The sequence below is a fragment of the Daphnia magna genome, unplaced genomic scaffold, assembly GCF_020631705.1.
Source record: "Daphnia magna isolate NIES unplaced genomic scaffold, ASM2063170v1.1 Dm_contigs021, whole genome shotgun sequence".
Classification (NCBI taxonomy): domain Eukaryota; kingdom Metazoa; phylum Arthropoda; class Branchiopoda; order Diplostraca; family Daphniidae; genus Daphnia; species Daphnia magna.
Window position 1 is genome coordinate 1224565 of NW_025533118.1, and position 19678 is coordinate 1244242.

The 19678-nt window shown below is 43.7% G+C and overlaps 3 protein-coding genes and 1 pseudogene across 3 annotated transcripts; all 4 read right to left on the reverse strand.

Moving 5' to 3' along the window:
• Window positions 1-1877: 1877 nt before the first annotated feature.
• On the reverse strand, window positions 1878-2849 carry LOC116922293. Its single transcript, XM_032928669.2, has one exon. It carries the CDS (start codon window positions 2835-2837, stop codon window positions 2064-2066), a length of 774 nt encoding a protein of 257 aa, XP_032784560.1. The 5' UTR covers window positions 2838-2849; the 3' UTR covers window positions 1878-2063.
• Window positions 2850-3628: 779 nt separating this feature from the next.
• On the reverse strand, window positions 3629-4432 carry LOC116923390. Its single transcript, XM_032929838.1, has one exon. It carries the CDS (start codon window positions 4430-4432, stop codon window positions 3629-3631), a length of 804 nt encoding a protein of 267 aa, XP_032785729.1.
• An 87-nt stretch (window positions 4433-4519) lies between these two features.
• LOC116923389 lies at window positions 4520-6649 on the reverse strand. The gene is made up of 4 exons (XM_032929837.2): window positions 6617-6649; window positions 6027-6554; window positions 5461-5764; window positions 4520-5382 (listed from the first exon to the last, which is right to left on the reverse strand). The coding sequence occupies exons 1-4, from the start codon at window positions 6647-6649 to the stop codon at window positions 4520-4522; spliced, it is 1728 nt and encodes a 575-aa protein (XP_032785728.1).
• Window positions 6650-6760: 111 nt separating this feature from the next.
• On the reverse strand, window positions 6761-19164 carry LOC116923388 (annotated as a pseudogene).
• Between the last annotated feature and the right edge of the window lie 514 nt (window positions 19165-19678).

Sequence of the window (19678 nt, forward strand, 5' to 3'; positions counted from 1 at the left end):
GTCTGGAAGCCTGAGAGAACCTTATGCAAAAACGCCGTTTTTGCGGTTCTCTCAGTGCTACAATTTTCACCCAAAATGGTACAATTTTTTGTGTGAACGTTCTCATAAATAGTGAGAACGTCCTTAATTTTTTCCAGAATTTTTTTTTATGGGAAGGGTGGGTTAAAGTTCGATGAAAAATTCTTTAGAAAGCCGAGAGGACCTTATGCAAATGACGTCACTTTGGCTTTTTTTTTTACAAACAGCTAGGGCTATGAAGAAGCAAAATGGCTTTAAAAAAGAGCTACGATAGTTCTACCTGTAGTCTAATTTTCAAATTTTTTTCTTTTTATCCAACGATTTTACAGGGGGTAAAAAACGAAATTATGGAAATCCCTTTTTTGCGGCATCAACCGGAGTTGCCGAATTCTTAGAAACCCCTTGGTTTTTTTTCTACAGTTTTACCAGAGTAATAGAATACTATGTATCATATATATAGTATTCTATTACCAGCTTCTCTCTCGGCCGATGCCAAATCACAATATTTTTCTTTGATTTTCAAACAGATTATTGGCCGATGAAATAAACGTAATAAATTAACTCAATTTTTATAAAGAACCTACGGTTTTCAGCCTTCGGATAGCACGTATAAAAATTATAATTCAAATTTATTAACCCGAGGACAGAGAGATGGCAAAATTAGGAAACGAGCATCCCTAGCCACTCCAAATTAACCCGAGACTATCCGCACCCTTTTTCTGCGGAGCTCCTTTATTCCAAAAAAGAAAAAAATTCTCCTGATCAGTTCCGTTTCTATAGGGGAGGAGTCCACGTGATTCTGAACTTAATGGTACAATCCGTTATTTTCTACGACGCACCGTTCAGGAGGAGATACAGTTCCCGATAATAGCCTGGGGGTCACCAGACCGAGCTTAGTAAGAGACGCTAAGCCTTCGGCTGGTACTTTCGTACGTATCCCCAGGGATTAATATGTTTAAAACATGTTTTTACAACATGGTGAGTTCATTTATTCAAGTTAGTCCCGTAAAAACTGGCCCATTCGACCAAAACGTTGCCATTAAAACATGTCCCGTTTTGGTTCAGATTAGTATACACGCGTCCCATCATAACTCTGATATAGCCTACCTTGGCATTCGAAACAAGAAATACTGATGATGGTCATCGTCTTCTATAGAAGCTGGAGTTGGAAATCGTTCGATTTGGTTTTCTTTTTAAGACTGTTTTGACAGCACAAACATTTGGCTCCGATCACTTTGTTAATTTGGTTGTCAGACAGCACTGTCAAATTTAAATCCTTGTGCAATGAGCTGAAACCGCTTTGGTTATGCTTGTCGGCAACTTGACGTAACCGTGAAGTGAATAAGACGCGTAGTGTACACACTACGTTACCACGCGAGGGATGCTAGCCGCTATCATTAATATTAGTGGTAAGTCACCGTGCCGCGGAGTCAGGGATAGCGCTTAGTGCATGACTCACGCGCCACGCCCACCTCACCACACGCTTCTACCACCTAGGTGAGTTGCAGATTTCTCCTATGACGTGCGCCACTGTCGCCAGCCAAGTTGTAAAAAAAACCCGTACTTTTTGCTATTGAGCTCAGAGTTGCCAGTACTCGCATCTCGTGTAACACTTGTACCGCGAAAATAAACAAATGGCTTATAAACTCTTGCATTTGGAGGTCTCAACTAAACTAACAAATGAAATTAAAGCGACTTTAAACTTTTGCCGTGTTATAATAAATTATGAAAGTACATGTATAATAAAGAAACGCAAGCATGTACTCAAGTTTGAAGTTTAAATCGACTAGGTAAGTGAATACATAGTATTTGTGACGGATGGGGAATCCGCAATATTGTTTCACGGAAAGAAAGTAAGACACAGGACGACTTTGGATTGAATACGGAAAAAGAGTTTCTATTTTTTTGTTGCTCAGCGAAAAAGACAGGACTACACTTTTAAGAATGTCGCCGGCAAGTGCCTTTTTTTCGTCTGCTTCGCTGCCATGGTGCCGTTTCTCTTTTCCTTTGGCACTGGTGCGCCACAGTCCAGCCGGCCGGCGGAATCAATCCTGCGGGCGAGGACCTGAAATGTAGCATAATTTAAGAACGGGGCGGATTAGTACGGATCGAGCGGTCTTGACGGCAGCCTTCCTTATAACGTTATCGCTACTAGGAAAGACTTTTGTTATCTGTCCAGTAAGCCACTCTCCTCTTCGAGTGTTTTCGTCCATTATCAAGACGTTGTCGCCGACACGGAGCGGTCGGACCGATTTGTCCCACTTCTTCCTTTCAATCAAGCTGGGCAGGTACTCACGCATCCAGCGTCTCCAAAACTGGTCGGTAATGAATTGCGCCTGCTTCCATTTTCTTCTTGAGAGTCCGTTAAAGGCACTTTCAGAGTCAGGGGCCTGGTGTGGGTTTGCACAGCCCAAGATAAAGTGAAAGGGAGTGAGAGGCTCTGGTTCTGCCGGGTCGGTCAGGACGTTCGTTAGAGGGCGGTAGTTCAACAAGGACGTGACTTCTGCGAAAAATGTCCGCAGGACTTCGTCGGTGACGGATCGATTTTCCAGAATGGCCTTCATGGCCTTCTTGCTTGAACTAATGAGTCTCTCCCAAATGCCACCAAACGATGGTGCTGACGGTGGCGAAAACCGCCAATCGATCCCTCGGTCAATCATCTCAGTTGTAACCCGAACAGAGTTTAGGTTGTTGATTCCTTCTCGCAGCTCCTTTTCTCCCGCGACGATGTTTGTGCCATTATCGCTGAATATCACTTTAGGGTGACCGCGGAGGGAGATGAAGCGGCGCAGTGCCATTATAAAAGAGTCAGCATCCATTGTGTCTAGTACCTCTAGGTGCACGGCCCTAGTGGAGAGGCAGGTTATTAGCAAACCATATCTTTTAACAGTTCACCGACAGATGACGACCTGAAAGGGACCAAAACCATCCAAGCCGATGTTAGTAAATACGCGGGTAAATGCCTGGAGGCGTTCTTTCGGTAGACTGGCCATTCGAGGAGCCTGTGGCAGTGCATGAAGGACTCTACATTTCACACACTTTCCAAGGGTTCGGCGGATCGCTCTTCGTCCCTGAAGAAGATAAAAATTTTGCCTCACAACACTCAGCGTATGTTCCACGCCAGAATGGTGGACTCTGAAATGACAATCTTCGATTATGAGTTTGGAGAGGTGGTGGTCTGCTGCTATGATGATTGGGTGACGAGTACGAGGAGGGAGCTCTGCGTGTTGAAGCCGCCCGTCCGCCTTCAATAAACCGTCGACGGGGTCGATGTATGGCCCCACTCGCTTCAAGATCGAATTTCTGGGAAACGAGGCGCCCTTTGCCAGAGCATCGCTCTCGTGCGGAAATGCCTCTTCTTGCGAGATGGCTAGGCAGAGGCGAAAGGCATTAGCAAGCTCATCGGCGGTTGGTTCCTTGACGGAATCCGGGTCAGTCCGTAGCACTTGGGCGACATCACGTTTCAAGATGTTGAGCTGGGTACTTTAAGCAATTAGTTTAGATACTACGAGAAATGACGGGTGGCGAGATGGTTGTACCACGCTTAGCTGACTGACACTAACGACTTGCTCCGTCTCATCATGATCCAAAACGGAAGGCGAGTGAAACGCTACTGGGACGAACGCTGGATCCGACAAATTCTAGGTCCTGTGATCCATTGACAGTCTGGCCCAAAATCTTTTGGAACAACGCCCCGTGTGCAAGCGTCTGCGGGATTGTCTTCGCTGCAGACATAATGCCATTGGTCTGCCGACGAGTGTGCAAGAATTTCATTTCTTCTTCCCGTGACGAACGCTGTTTGACGAGGGCGCCTGGTGCGCAACTGATGTAGCACTATTTCTGAGTCCGAATAAAACGCCGTCGCGGAGATGATGAGCCGAAGCTCCTTCTTGATAATTGCTGAGATTTGAACAGCCAGGACGGCGGATTTTAGCTCGAGTCGTGGAATCGTAATAGGGGTGAGAGGCGCGAGGCGGCCCTTTTCCATAATAAAACTGACGTGCGTTCTGCTTCCGTAATTCACGCGAAGATAAGCAACGGCTCCGTATGCTACTGATGAGGCGTCTGCAAAAATAATTAGCGTAAACACTGATTTGTCGAGAGGAAATTCGGTCGGGCGGAAGCCGCGGCTGGCATACATAAGAGACAGCTTGTTCAGTCCTTTCGTCCATTCTTTCCACTTTGCCAGATTTTCTTCAGGCAATGGGTGGTCCCAGCCACGAGGCATTTTCTTCTCGCGCTCTAATCGATGGATATATTGAAACAGGAGCCTCGCTCCTGACATCACTGGAAGGCAAATACCGAGAGGGTCGAAAGTCAAGAAAATGGCTGATATCAATTCCCGCTTTGTGGATACTTCGGGCATTTGCTTTACCCTGATTCTGTAAGAGTCGTCGATGAGATGCCACTCCATGCCAAAAATAAAGTCAACCGGCGAGGCGTTCGGGTCAAGATCCGCTATTGGTGTCGATCTAAGATGCGCTGGTATACTGTTGATAACTCACAAGGAAGATGAAGCAAAACCGGTTAACGCGAAACCACCAGACGCGAGAGATTTCGTCACATCTTTCGCAAAATTTAAAGTTCCCTCCTCAGTTTCGAAAGAGTCACAAAAATTATCGGAGTAAAAATTGTCCTTTAATCTGGTGGCAACGTGGGGAAAACGGACGTTGTCGTTCGCTGCGCGTTGCAAGGTTTGAACGGCGGCAGATGATGCACAAATTTCACCAAATACTAACGTCGTGAACGTGAGGATCGGAGAATTGCTGCCAAATTTGCGGAAAACGAAGCGTTGAAGTGACTGATGCTTTTCGTCAACACCGATACGATGGTAAAATGAAGTAATATCGGCCGAAAAAGCGACGGAATGCTGGCGCGCTCGAAGTAGGATACCAACCAGATAAGAAATAGATGGGGGTCCACGCAATAGAAAACAGTTGAGAGATACTCCCTTGTAACGAGCGGCGCAGTCGAAAACGACTCGAATCCCTTTATCCGGTTTGTTGTTGTTTACGACGAAGAAATGCGGTAAATGCCAAATAAAACCCGACGGTTTGTCGATTTCTGACCGATCCACAAGGACTGCAGTGTCGGAAGCGATGAGATTATCTATCTTTTGTTCGTAATGTTTGGCGAGGCCACGCATATTCGGGTCAAGAAGGCGAGGTTCAAGTCCGTAGAAACGCGAAAGAGCTTGGCTTCTGTTGTTGGGAATTAACGGGTGGTTCGGTTTTACTGGCAGCTCGATCTGGTAATCACATTTTAAGCGCGTCATAGACCGATTGATGATGGCTACCATTTGATCGTCTTCGTCAGAAATGGAGTAAGCAGCTAGAGGCTCGGGTGAATTTTTACATGGCTGTGCTGATTACGAGTTTCCCGAAGCTTCGAAGGCCGACGAGTGGAGTTGTACGTAACCTAAATTAACGCTTCACTTCTTACTAGGGCCGGTAACGAGACATCGAGGTATTTTGCCAACGACGGCCCAACTGAAGCAAGTCTGGTGCGCTGTAGGGCCATCTTCACCTTCGATCGGTAAGGCGACTTGGAGCGTATGATCAGCGGATGGAAAATCCATTCCGATTAAAACTTCGACTTTGGACGAATCGATACTAGGAAGTTCGAGGCCGGACAAGTGTTCCCTATTAGTTTTCATACTGGGCCAATCTATTTTACGCCGGGACAGAGTAATTTTTGGACGACTTAGACGTTGGACGCCTCCATGGTTTGTTTCCCATCCAGTGAGCTAAGTTTGAACGTTACTACATTCGATTCAATTAAAAGCGAGTCGTAGAACGAACCGAAGCGAACGAGCAAAGGCGGACCTTTCAGATTTAGCGAGTTTGCCAAGTTGCGTGTTACAAGGTTTGCTTCGCTACCCGGATAAAGGACAGCATAGGTTGTGCCAACTGGGTCAAATGTTTCAACCAACAGTTTAACAATAGCCAATAAAACTGGCCGTACACCGCTATCTATGGATTTAACGAGAAGTACGTGAGGCTTGTTACCTTTATTGGTTGATGATTCTGGAAACTGCCGATTAGCTCCATGTAATAACGAATGGTAGGGCCTGCCACATTCTTTGCACCAGCGTTTTGTCTTCTGCATTTTCGGGTGTAATGGTCGCGAATTAGACATTTGAAGCAGTGGTTGTAGGAGGCGCATAATGCGGCGCGAGCGTTGACAATCATTCGTTTGAAAACGTTACATATCTCGAGCCTGTGGCCTGGATTCTCCTTGCAGGCAGGACACTCTGGGAAGACTGCTACATCCAATAACGATTGCGCAAGGACAGTTGGGTTGTGGTTGTTATAGTTGATGCTGCCCGATTGATTTTGATTGCTGTTGTTTCTATTTGTCGAACCGGGAGCGGGTGGTTTTGCTGCGTTTGCACTGACCGTCGAAGATAGTTTGGCACCACGAAGCTCTTCCGCACCAACAATTGCGTCGATCCAGCTGACAAAATCCTTTAGTGATGGAACTCGTCTCAATTCGTAGGCATACTTGCCCCAATCAGTTTGAAGATTAATCGGTAGCTTGACGTGGAGGGAGCCAACTACCGTGGAGTAAGTGAACAAATCGATGTGTTCAGGCCTACGCTCGAAACGGTGTTATGCACGGCAGTTGCCATGTGTAAAAGGGAATCAAAGTCACCGTTCTTGAAAGGTAGAAGCTGTAGGAGGTACTGATTATGAGCTTGAATAATCAAGGCTGGGTCGCCGTATTTGCTTTGGAGCTGAGCCTACGCTGATTCGAAGGAATAGCCGTCAGTGAAGATATTCGCCATTCTTCGTTGGATACTCTCTAGCAAAGTTTCTTGGAGCGAAAGCAGTTTCACTGACTCCGCGAAGTCTGTGTCGGCTAGAGTGGCTTTAATACCAGCCGCATATTTCGGCCATCTACGGGGATCGCCGTCAAACTTAGCTACTACTAGCCTTGGTTCGCGATAGGATGAATTATGATGACGCGGCGTAACAGGAACTTGATGAATCATATCGCCGATGTTGGGGTTTGTTGCACGAATGCCTTAGGAAGATTGTTCTGATAAGTTTGCAATGGAGACGAAGTTAAGTGGTAATCTTCGAACGCTACAGCTCCGAGTCCCGCAAGAAGTTGCGATTCGCGACGGATTTCCATCATGAGATCCTCTTGTTCACGTTCGTTTTTTGTCGCCAAATCTTTGACTTCTCGTTCTTGCTGAACTTTTTTCTGAACCAACAAGAACTCGAGATTGAGCTTTCGGTTTCTCGCTGCCGTTAATTGAGCAGTAGCGTCAAATTCTTCATCAGGTACGTTTAGATGGCTGGTGTGATCTTGCGGTTCAGGCTGTTGAATAGCACCTGACGAATCGTAAGGCTGAATGGTATTGTTGAGCGATTCTGTTTGGTCGTCGCGTGGATTAGAACAATTAGGTTCATGGCCGCTGTTGGATACATTTCATCCCTGACGACCAACCCTCACTTGACGGACGCGATTGATTGCTTCGACGCAAGTGTTATGCAGCTACATAACATAACAACAATTTTGTGTTTCTATATGCTACCCGATTACCCGACCCGATAATGACAATAACGAGTAATGGAAAGACTCGATTTTGTATTGCAAAAATAGTTCTACTTAGCCGGGGGGTAGGTGAGTCTACCGATGATGCAGTCTACACTTTTCCAGACATTTAATACCTAGGGCAAAAAAAAAAGTGTCTGGACTGACATTACCCAACCCCCCTTATGATGATTTTGCGCCAAAACCGCCCTTCCTCTCCTTAAAAAGGTAAACTATTCATATTTTCTACACACAGATGGCTTTTTCAAAACAAATCGGTGTTCACCTTGTTGTGCAGGATACTGTACATAGTGATATACCTCTAGTTTTGTACGCCACCACTACCTTTTCATTTAATATTTCAACAAGAAAACATTTTTTTTTTTAACAAAAAGGAAAACACAATCGCAGTGGAACAAAAAAATGGAATGAATAAGGGAACGCGAAGGTTAAGTGGGAAGAGGCAGAGTTTCAAAAACTTTTCTTTTCTTTAGCGCCCGATTGCAAAAAAAGGAAAATTTGCAGTGTTCTGCCGAATAAAGCTCTTTCGAATAAAAAACGTATTCTGAATAAGAATACGAATAAAATCTTATTCTTTATTTCGAATAAATTTTTATTCGATTTATTCTTATTCTTTATTCTCGAATATTTTTTACCTGTATTTTATTTTTATTTTTTATTCGATTATCCAAAATTTAAATGGAAAATCGAATAAAAAATAAAGTTCCTCTAAGTTTAAAAATCTTTGTTCCCACTAGCCGTTGCTCTTTTGTTTGGAGTTATTTTTTCCGTTTAGCCATTGAAAATGTCATGAGGCCAATAATTGTCTGCTACTAGCACACTCTTGAATTAGTGATACTACTTCTGGAAGAACTTAAAGTACAAAACTAAGCTGTTACGTTTACGTATTAATTTGGACTTGTTTCAATTTTAATTTTCCGTTTTCATTTTCTACTGTTCCATGAATCTGGATTCCGTTGATTTTGAAGTTTTTTTTGTTTGATTTGATTGGACTGGCTGTGTCACCAAAATAAAGAAATCACTTGCTTAATTATTTATTATTAATTGTTTTTAATTTTATGATTCAAAAATCGAAACATCATCCTTAAATTAAGAAAATCATTAGAATTTATTTTATTCGAAAATTTATTCGAAAATTTATTCGAAATACGAATAAAAATAAATTTTATTTTTATTCTTTATTCTTTATTCTTCATTTTTTTTTTTATTCTTTATTCTTATTCTTTATTCGATTCAATTTTCATTTCATTCGTATTGATATTCAAATAAATTTTTTCCTTATTCGGTAGAACACTGAAAATTTGGTTTGCGGGTGGAGGTGGATTTCGAAATGTTCCGCATGGCGCATGGCCGCTCAAAATGGATTTTTGAAACCGACATTTTCATGCATTTGTTCGATAATTGCACTTAGATTTTAACAAGTTTCGTAATTTACGATTTAGAACTCGGTGGCTAGTAGCAGTATACCATACAGAAGAAAACGGCCGCCTGCCGTTAAGTAGAGTGGGACATACCTTGAGAGATTTTCTTCTGTTTCCACTTGTCACCTGAATTGTTCGTCAAATGGGTTTCGGCACCAATGTGACGGATGGGGAATCCGCAATATTGTTTCACGGAAAGAAAGTAAGACACAGGACGACTTTGAATTGAATACGGAAAAAGAGTTTCTATTTTTTTTGTTGCTCAGCAAAAAAGACAGGACTACACTTTTAAGAATGTCGCCGGCAAGTGCCTTTTTTTTCGTCTGCTTCGCTGCCACGGTGCCGCTTCTCTTTTCCTTTGGTGCTGGTGCGCCACAGTATTTTTTAAAATGCACCAGTAGTGGTATCTCTCAATAACAACCCGATATACCCAGACTTATCCTCTGCGACATTACTTTCATTCACCCTGCCATGGAAAACCCTAATAGAGGAGACTATAACCTCTGAAAACAATATCCCAGAGAGAATTTTGTCATAAAGTAGAGAAAGCTCGTAGAGCTTACAGCGTACTTGGAAAGCTACATTCTCAAAAAAAGTAAACCTTATCAAACAACCACTACAAGAGCGAATTTAAATCAATTAGAAAAAAAAGAGAAAAGAGGATAACAGAACACTAAATAACGCCCTATAACTTAACACTCATTCACTGCTAAAACATGCACTTGAAAAAACCAACGGTACCACACACGAAGCAGCCAACGAGACCGCAGAAGCTTTAAAAAATCAACTAGTGAAATCTGGTGAAGAAAGTAACCTGGTAGATACCCTTATACACCGGTTGAAAATTATACAACGCAAAGAAAAGGAATCTTGAGTGAAGGCCTTTCAAAAAAGGAATTCTCGACCAACAAGTGGAAGAGAGAAAACTAAAAGACCGAATAATTTCTGAAAATACCAATCGACGAAATCAGATCGAGAGAAATAAAAAGGCAAAAAGGTCGAAGTACACAGCAGCGACTGAATACTTAATTAAGGGTCTTTCAGTAGGAAAAAGCTACTGAAAAAATTAAGTATCCTTAAATGATACCTGATTTTGAAAAAAGATAATTAAAATTTTGTTTACCCTACTAAAACTCAGTTTCATACCTATCCTATCGATTTTAAGCATTGAAAATTTTTTTTAAGTGTGACAAAATGCTTTTTAAGTATTTAAAATATTAAAGTATCCTGCGTAGCATAGGGGAGGGTGGGGCTAGTTGGTAGAGTTTTTTTAATTTCTTCTCTGGTTTCTTTAATTTTTCATATTTTGACACCCAAAACATTGAAAAAGAAAGCTCAGATAACCAGCTTTCTCTTGCTATTTTTTAATTTGATCTACGTTGAAGAATTCATATCGAAATCAACGTTCAAAAAGCTAAAAAAAATTTGCCTACATGCCCCACTAACGGGGTAAGTTGGCAGTGGTAGTGGGGTAAGTTGGCCCCATGTATTTCAAATACGGATTTCAGTGTAATGTTGATGTTGTAAACAAACTAGAATAACATTACAATAAACAAACATCCTATAGTTATTTTAGAGTGGGAAACTCAGAAATAAGTTGTGATAACTTACATAAAGATTAATAGCCTTAAATGCAAAAATTATAAAAATATATACATAATTCAGGCAAACATTTCACAGGTGAACATCGTATAAAGTGAAACACCTAAAATTTGCCAAATTTTGGCATCTAATGCATACCACTGTTTACCATAAGTCATATCTAGCAAAAATTCGACTTACAATTCCCTGACATTTTGACAGGCTATGTACTATACATATGCATGTATAACGCCTATGCCGACATGCCCCATGTTGCAATGTATCAACTTGCCCCATCCCGGGGTTTATTAAAATAAAAATTTTTATTACTCCTTTATAATTGATCTTAACCTTCTTAATCGTTTAACCTTCTCAGATCATTTACGTATCTGCATACGATTGTAAAAATCTGAAAATCACAGGCATATTGGATATAAACTCACCATACTATTGCAAAAAAGAAAACTCTGACACCAGACAACATCATCTACGTTTCCAAACCAGTTACACGTTAATGAACACAAACTAAAACCTGGAAGGGATGGGCTTGTAAACAATGGATAAAGACGAAGAGGATGAAGGAAATGGAATGAAAATGGAACAACTAAACATCCTAAAGGACTTAGTTAGTGTTAACCCCGCTTTAATAGTGTTATTTTGGTATTTATCTGATTTTTTTTTCTGTGTTTGTGTAGGCGCCCTTTGCGATCGCTGGAGGGGAGACATGTCTGGATTTGTCTGACCTTGACTGAACTCACATTCCATCGTTTTTGCTAATATGTTACCCTCCCTTACACTTCCGCCACCTCACTCACCCCTTTTACACCTCTAGGAATAATAATTTTGCACTCTCACCCTTCTTTTTTTTAAACTCCTCATTGACATGGTGGTTGAACAATTCTCGTCAGTTTTGCAAACTTTGTCCAATTTATCATGGTTAATACCTTTTCAGGGTCATCGATTGGTAAATTTCAGTGCCCAGCACGTGTGCATTTTCAATCCTTGATACCGTCGATCGTCGAATGTTTATTTCCTTTTTCGTCAGTCTCGTGCATTTTCTAGATTTGGATCTCAAAGGTTTACCAACCGAGAGAACATTATGTGTTAAATACAACAACAAGAGTGACAGCTTCATTTTTCGTTATCTTCATCATCTTCGTCCACGTTAAATCCGACATTAAAGCAAACACTAAGCGTCAACTTTTGAGTGCGATTGCGACCTTATATTGTCACGTGGTCAATGACCACGTTATGTGATCCGGTATGCAATGCTACCGGACGTGTGACGTCAGTGTTCCCCCCCATATATAGTCCCCCGTTGTCGTGTATCAAGCCCCCAGTCTTAGTCTTGTGAACCGTCAATACAACATACTGTTACATGGTGGAGATGCAGAACCCCCGGTAAGTCTCTTTTGTGGTTGTGTTTCTCTTCGATTCTGTGCTGCGGAGGCGGTGGCTGTCAGGGACCCCTGAGAGTCGACGACCCAACTGGTTTTAGTACCTTAAATTGTTGGGGTACGGGGTCACGGCTCCGACCGTAGGGCAATCGGGGGAAGCATAACGAAGGAGAGACGCCGGGGGGAAAACGGTGAAAAGGGCTAAGGCGGGGCAGACGGGTACATTGAGGGAACGTGGATAGCGGAAACCGGAGGAGATGAAGAACTTCGCGACCACGTTGAGCTGTCGCTGTCCGGGGCAGCGCAGAAGTGGTACTCATACAAAGAGGCCGCGGGACAACTAGCAGCCGAATGAGAGGATGTTGCAGGACCGCCAATTGTACCCGGAGTAAAAACACAGCTGTTGGAGCAATTCAAGCCAATCAATCAGAATCGATTCAATGAAGCGAAACTGAGAGAACGCAAACAAGGAATCGAGGAATCCACGATCGAGTATTTTTACGACATCATGGATTTATGCCGCAGAGTAGACCCGAATATGTCCGAAGCTACGAGATTGGCGCACCTATGGAGAGGACTCAAGCCAAGTTTACTAGAGAAACTCTGGAGTTTGAAACCCAACTCATGTGACGAATTCCTTCAAGAAATTAAGCGGTATCAGGAAATGACTTCTCGAGCAAGACACGAGGAATGGGCGATGGGCGTGGTCGGAAAACCAACACCAACGGCGGGAAGTGAGAGAATGGATCGAATAGAAAAATTGCTAGAGGGACTGATGGGAGCCGTTGCATTAAGGAACGCATCAGGGGCAGCCGCACAGCAAGGAGAAAGAGCGGAGAGTCAACAGTATCGGTCGGATAACCGATCGATACTGAAATGGACTTCGGATGGGGAACCTATCTGCAGCAGATGTAAGACGGAGGGACACATCGGGAGAGAGTGTCCAACAAGAACAAATGGTCAGGGAGGCCTGAGGGGTCGGACACCGGACGGACAGGTCGTATGCTACGGGTGTGAAGGGATAGGACACATACGTCGTGACTGCCCGAGCTCCCAGCGAGAAGGAGGGGCACCACAACAGCAACGGCAGGTGCGATTCACTGGAGAGGGTAGGCAAGTAATTGGTCTAGTAGGGACACAGCATGTAGACCCGGAGGTGCTAGCATGGCCAATTCTGAAAATCGACATCCAGAGGATGGTAGTACTGGATGTGTGGTGCTGGGGAAAACGGGTGGCTGCCGTGATAGATACAGGGGCGGGAGTGTCCGTGTGTTCGCCCAAATTAGTAAGAGAACTAGGGATAACAGTGACACCATGGCGCGCAAATCGTCTAGTATCAGTTGACGGCAAGGAGATTCAACCGGGAGGAGCCGCAATGCTGTCAGTATCAGATGGGAGGATGACCGTCAAGGGAGAGGCTTTGGTTCTGAACGGCGACATCGACTTACTTCTGGGGAAAGACATGTTGGAAAAACTTGGAACGCGGATGAAGATTGGGGCGCTACCGGAGATCTTCATTGGAGACACTGCCATGGGAGCACCGGTGGAAGAGATGACGGAGGAAGCACCGAAACTAGTAGTCCAGAATGGATGCGAGGTCCCACCCCGATCGAGGAAAGTGGTCGCAACTCAACCACTAGATTTGAATGGGTTTGGCGAAGGTGCACTGATGGAACCATCCCAAGCATTGCAGACGACGAAAAGGGTGTCGACGGGTAAGGTCCTAGTTAGCGGCGTGGGAACAATCGGACAGATGGCGATAACCCACTTATCGGACCACAAACAATGGATCGAAGAGGGGACGGTGTTAGGAATAATCGAGCCAGTGACCGAAATCAAGGAGGGAGACACGCCAGTAGCCGTCGCGACAGCAGAGGCAGAGAAGAAAGCGCGTCGGGAGCACAAATTTGACAGCAGGATTGGAGAAGGATTAATGCCGACAGACAGAGAAAAGATCCGAGAAGTGTTAGTGGAATATGGCGACTATTTTTCGCGGCCCGGAGACCAACTAGGACTGAGTACGGCAGCAGGGCAGACAATAGCGGCCAGGGGAAAGGACATCCGTGACCGAGAGGCTGAAACTAGAGAGACTATACCCCTGGACGAGGAGGTGCAAGAAGCTCGAAATGAAAGTGTGGACGATCAGGTGCGTCGATCAACACGAGTCCGGATGCCACCGGTACGATACGGACAAATGCCGCAGGTGGCAGTGGGGGCTCTTCTCCTTCTGCTAGGACTACTAGGACCGCGGATGGGGGAACTTTTCCCACCTACTCAACTGCGGTCGGTAGACGACTCAGTAGACGACTCGGAGAGGGAAAAACGGGCGGCGGAACATCATACATACCCATTCGAGCTATGGGGTGTGGGAGCAGCGTTGTTTATGGCCAGTGTGGCTGTGTTCAGCATCCAGTGGTGCCGTGGGAGAAAAGGAGCCGTTAATAGGGCTGACCTTCGGGAACGCCTACGGATAGTGGAGGAGTTCGTAGAAGAAGAAGCTAAGAAGCGACGTGCGCGGCGGTGGAGTACCGCCGAAAAAAAGGATGATGTTTTTGTTTTTTTGGGGGGGTGTCATGTGGCCTATATCATGTACCAATGTTCCCGGTTTTCTTTCGGTATATCTTTTTTTGTAATGTTTGGTTTTTTAGTAATGCATTCGGGGACGAATGCAGCTAGAGGGGGGGATGTCACGTGGTCAATGACCACGTTATGTGATCCGGTATGCAATGCTACCGGACGTGTGACGTCAGTGTTCCCCCCCATATATAGTCCCCCGTTGTCGTGTATCAAGCCCCCAGTCTTAGTCTTGTGAACCGTCAATACAACATACTGTTACAATATGAACCCCTGGGATTTTTATCACCAGTGATACTTAGCGCTAAATGGTTGCTACAAGAATTGTGGGTTGTCAGGGTTGACTGGGACGAACCAATCCCTGAGATAATTAAACAACAATGAAAAAAGGTGGACTGCTAGCCTCAACAACCTTGAAGCGTTCATCGTCCCACGAACTCAAATTTCTTCCTATGACATCAAAGATATTGTCACACGAGTTGTATTGGAACAAGAATAAACGAATACAACAAGTGATGACTTAAATTCTAGACAATTATTCACTTTTAACTAATAACAATAAGGGATGACCATACCAAACTCGGAGAGCGTCTGAAGACTCCAGGGAACTACCAGGGAACTCCTCTTACGGAGCCCAGCTCCGGAAGCTCACCCGATGGAAACTCCTCTAACGCAGATTCGGGGCAGTGTTTTATACCGTCGCGCGAATTACTCCCCTTCCGGACTGCATATCTGCGTATCTTTCTTAGAGCGTACTTCTCCCGATAATTTCTTCACCACGATCGCAGCGTTGTCCAAGGAGCGGATGACTCATCTCTGTGAAGAGATAACCAATCTCCCTTTTCACCCGCGACAGGTCCCCCTTCTTCAAGACAGGCGACCCGACTGTACTAATCTTCTGCGATCCACGAAGGTTGATGAGACTAAAAATCAGCTTGTGTCCTCTTGGCAAATAAGGGAGTTTTACTCCTTCGTTTTTCTTCTTTCCGTTTGCGCTTACTTGTTTAAATGTTTCTTGTATTTCCCGGATAGTCTTAAGGATTTTCCCTTTTTTTTTTTTTTTTTTTTTTCTTTAAACCGCCTGCCTTCGGCCACGGAAGAGGCGCTGCAATCGCATATCTTCCGGCCGTTTGAGATTTAACATCCACTCGTTCGGGAGCCTTGTACACTTGAACCAGCTCCCAATCTTTTGTAGGTAGAATGTTATTCAAAGCGCTCCATCCATTGGTGCGCATCTTCTTCTGAATTTTTTCAGAAGATTGGCGGGCTAATACATTTTCTGACAGCTTCCATAGCTTGTCTTTGCGGCTGCTCAATATGCCTTGATGGCAATACAAATTGTTGTACCCCGACCGGAACAACTGGACTCGTCGCCGCTCTCAAATCAACCTCGGTTTCTGGATCCGAGTATAAGCCTCTTGAAGTCTCGACTGATTCACCCTTGCTGTCAGCTTCTTCGGTCAAATGGTCCTTTGGAATAGGACCTTCAAAATTTAGGGCTTCACCAACAAAGGAAATTCCACTCTCCAACGATGAGGCTGGGGTAGGTGAAGTTTCTACCGGAACGCTTGACAGTTCTCGAAGCGGATGTAATCGTCGGCTGGGGTCTCTTGGGCAACTAGGTAGCCGTTGGTTTGTCCTCTTTGGCATCGGCAAACAATGACTGCAGCACGACTTCATTTACTCTCAGGCCACGAGCTGCGTCTTCAATTATTGCCACACCACAGCAAAAAATTTGTTACTTACTGGTAACGAGCTGCGTCTCAAAAATTAAAACTCTGCTGCACTAATTCGTCACTTACGGGTAACGAGCTGCGTCTTCACCAATTGTCACACGAGTTGTATTGGAACAAGAATAAACGAATACAACAAGTGATGACTTAAATTCTAGACAATTATTCACTTTTGACTAATAACAATAAGGGATGACCATACCAAACTCGGAGAGCGTCTGAAGACTCCAGGGAACTACCAGGGAACTCCTCTTTTGGAGCCCAGCTCCGGGAGCTCACCCGATGGAGACTCCTCTAACGCAGATTCGGGGCAGCGTTTTATACCGTCGCGCGAATTACTCCCCTTCCGGACTGCATATCTGCGTATCTTTCTTAGAGCGGACTTCTCCCGATAATTTCTTCACCACGATCGCAGCGTTGTCCAAGGAGCGGATGACATCTCTGTGAAGAGATAACCAATCTCCCTTTTCACCCGCGACAATATTCAGCTGCACGCCTTTTGTGAGGCATCCACCGTAGACTTTGGCTCTGTGGTACATCTAAGAGTAACCTACTGCAACGATCTCGTCGACGTGAATTTTGTCGCGTAAAAGTCCTTTGTGGCACCCCGTCGTCCGATTACCATTCCGAAATTAGAGCTCTAAGGAGCAGTTGTGGCACTGTGACTTGCAAAGTTCGTTCAATCGATAATTCGTATCAAAATCGATCGAATCTTCTATTGGTCTGACCCTAAATCTGTCCCCCAGTATACAGTCATACGTGCAAGTTTCTTTAGCAGGCAAATGGGTCTATATCCTTTCATTTGGTTTGGACGGAAGGGATACTATGGTGCCTACCTTACCCTCGTTTTCTTTCTATTTTTCTCTTCCTCTACGTTTCAGTCAATTTTCCTACTTTTAATGTTGCACTTTTTTCGCGGGTTGCAAAGAAAGAGAAATAGGAATAACATAAAGGGGTACGGTAGGCATCAAACTATCCCCTCCATCGAAAAGAAATAGAAGGATATAGACCCATTTGCCTGCTAAAGAAACTTCCACGTATGACTGTATAGCCTCAAAGACTTGTCCATTTAAAACGTTCGTCACTAATCGAATATCCAATATCTTCAGAGCATTTCAACCGATTGAATGGCGACATGTCCCAGGTATAAAAAATCCAGCTGATGACTGCAGTAGAGGACTATTTCTTGATGAAATAATGGAACATAATCGTTGTTTGAATAACTCAGCCTTCTTGCATCAAGATAAAGGTGCCTGACCGATAACCGTCAAATTTTCAGAACCTTCTGTCTAAGATCCTGAGGTATCAGCCAGCAACTGGATTTGGCTCATTTACGGCCCCGCTAAAGAAAATAGACTCCGTTCACTTTTAGAACGAAAATTACACGTATGATTTCATGATGCGAGTTGTTTGAGGGATGCTTCGTTTCATTCCCTACTAAGAATTGAAATCGCCTGGTCTTGACAAATCGTTCATTGGTGTTAAATGCATTCAGTTAGCTGCTAATCATTGCATAAAATCAGCACAATTGGAGAAATATTCTGAAGAAATCGAGGCTTTGAAAATAAAAAAACCATTACACTAAGTGTGACACTAATAACCGTATCACCATTTCTGGATCAGGAAGGAATACTACGAGCGTGAGGTCGCTTAAACTATGCCCATCTGATGTTTGATGTCAAACATCCAAAAATCCCTTCTCATGATCATCCACCCACTTGTTTAATCATATCGTCATGAGAGAGCATGATCTACTGTCTAATCCGTCTCCAGAAAGACTTGTAAAGTTTCCAAACCGTGTTTTACTCCAGAGGGGAGTCTTCTCAGTACTCTGAGACAAATCTGATTATGCTATTACACTCATACGTTTTTATACAACAGATTGAAGGTTAAGGAGGGAGGGGTTTACAATAACTTTAACTTCTGTAATTACCAATCAGTCTAAGGAAAGGTTGCATACGTGACGACCTTCATGCTAGGTGGAGTTGCTGTTGCTGGGTGGGGTTGCTGCTGCCTGTTACATTCCTTCCCCCTTCAGCAAGAAGAAATTGGTCCTCCAATTTTCCTCTCCGTCATTCGATTTCATTCTTTTCCCGACTTCTTTTCGGCATGTGGCATGACAACAGTTAGAAGAAAACTTGTTTTTTTATTTTACCGGTCAGCAGTTTAGATAGAAACTTATAATTAGCATAGAAAGATTTGTCTTAATTAGACGAAGTTAACCATACCTAGTGTATGGGGGTACAAATCATGTCTTGAGGTTGTAAATCTACTTTGAAAATATTCATTAACCGAAGCTTCCCCACGCGTCTGGCGGGGTAATACCCGCTTACCCCACGCAAATTTTGCTCTTATTCCCTTGAAGCGTAGGGGAAAATTTTACCCAAAAATGCAAAAAAAATTAAAATTTTTGTATCGTCACAGAACACTGTTTATATGTCAGTATTCTAAAGTTCAATATCCCAAAATTTGGTGCGAAAATAATCTGTTAGACTTATACAACAACAATTGTCATTGTTTACTGGAAGCTTTACAATAGAGCATGCAGTGTGCGACGCGGATGATCCGCGATCAAATCCAGTTAGATCTACATCTAAACTTCGGATAATTTTAAATTTTTTGGTAAAATTGTCCCTTACGCCTGAATGCTAATTATAAGTTTCTATCTAAGAGTTAGGGAAATTAGGATACTACCAAATACACAAATTGTTTCAATTTGCCCCGTTCTTCGCTATTTACAGCCGCGGCTGTAAGTTTCTTTACTTGTAGCTCAAAAACTCGCCTTTTTACTGTGTTTTGGCGGATGGTATGAGCCTATATGCAGAGACCTTATTTGTTAATTTTTTTTGGTTTTTTACACCCTACCCCTTCACCCATGTTTACTTAACTCTTCTTTTATCGACAATAGAACAAGTGACTGACGCGTACCCCCTACTGTTTTACGAACGCACCTTACTATTTTAAGAGAGAAATTGCGGCTGGCGGCCATATTTATCTCGAAACAAACATGGTTTCCAGCCGCAATAGCTAATCTTAAAACACCAAGGTGCGTTTGTAAAACAAAGGCGGTACGCGTGAGTCATTTGCTCTATTAATATTTTACCACGATGTGTCCTACGATTACGCAGCCCTATTGTTCCGGCAAAGAGTTAAATTTATTAGTTGTCTTATTTGTAGAAGCGGCCACTAGAGACCTATTCGCTTTATATCCCTCTTTTGTTTTACCTCCCCCCCTCTGTTATGTGTCTTTGTCCCCGTTACCCACGTAAGAAGACGCTAGGAAGGGTAATAGACCCTATTATAGGACACAGTCTCTCCCTTGCATTTTTGTAACCTACCCAGACGGACGTGTCGTCTTATTCTCTTCACACATAAGGTGTGCCTCAACTCT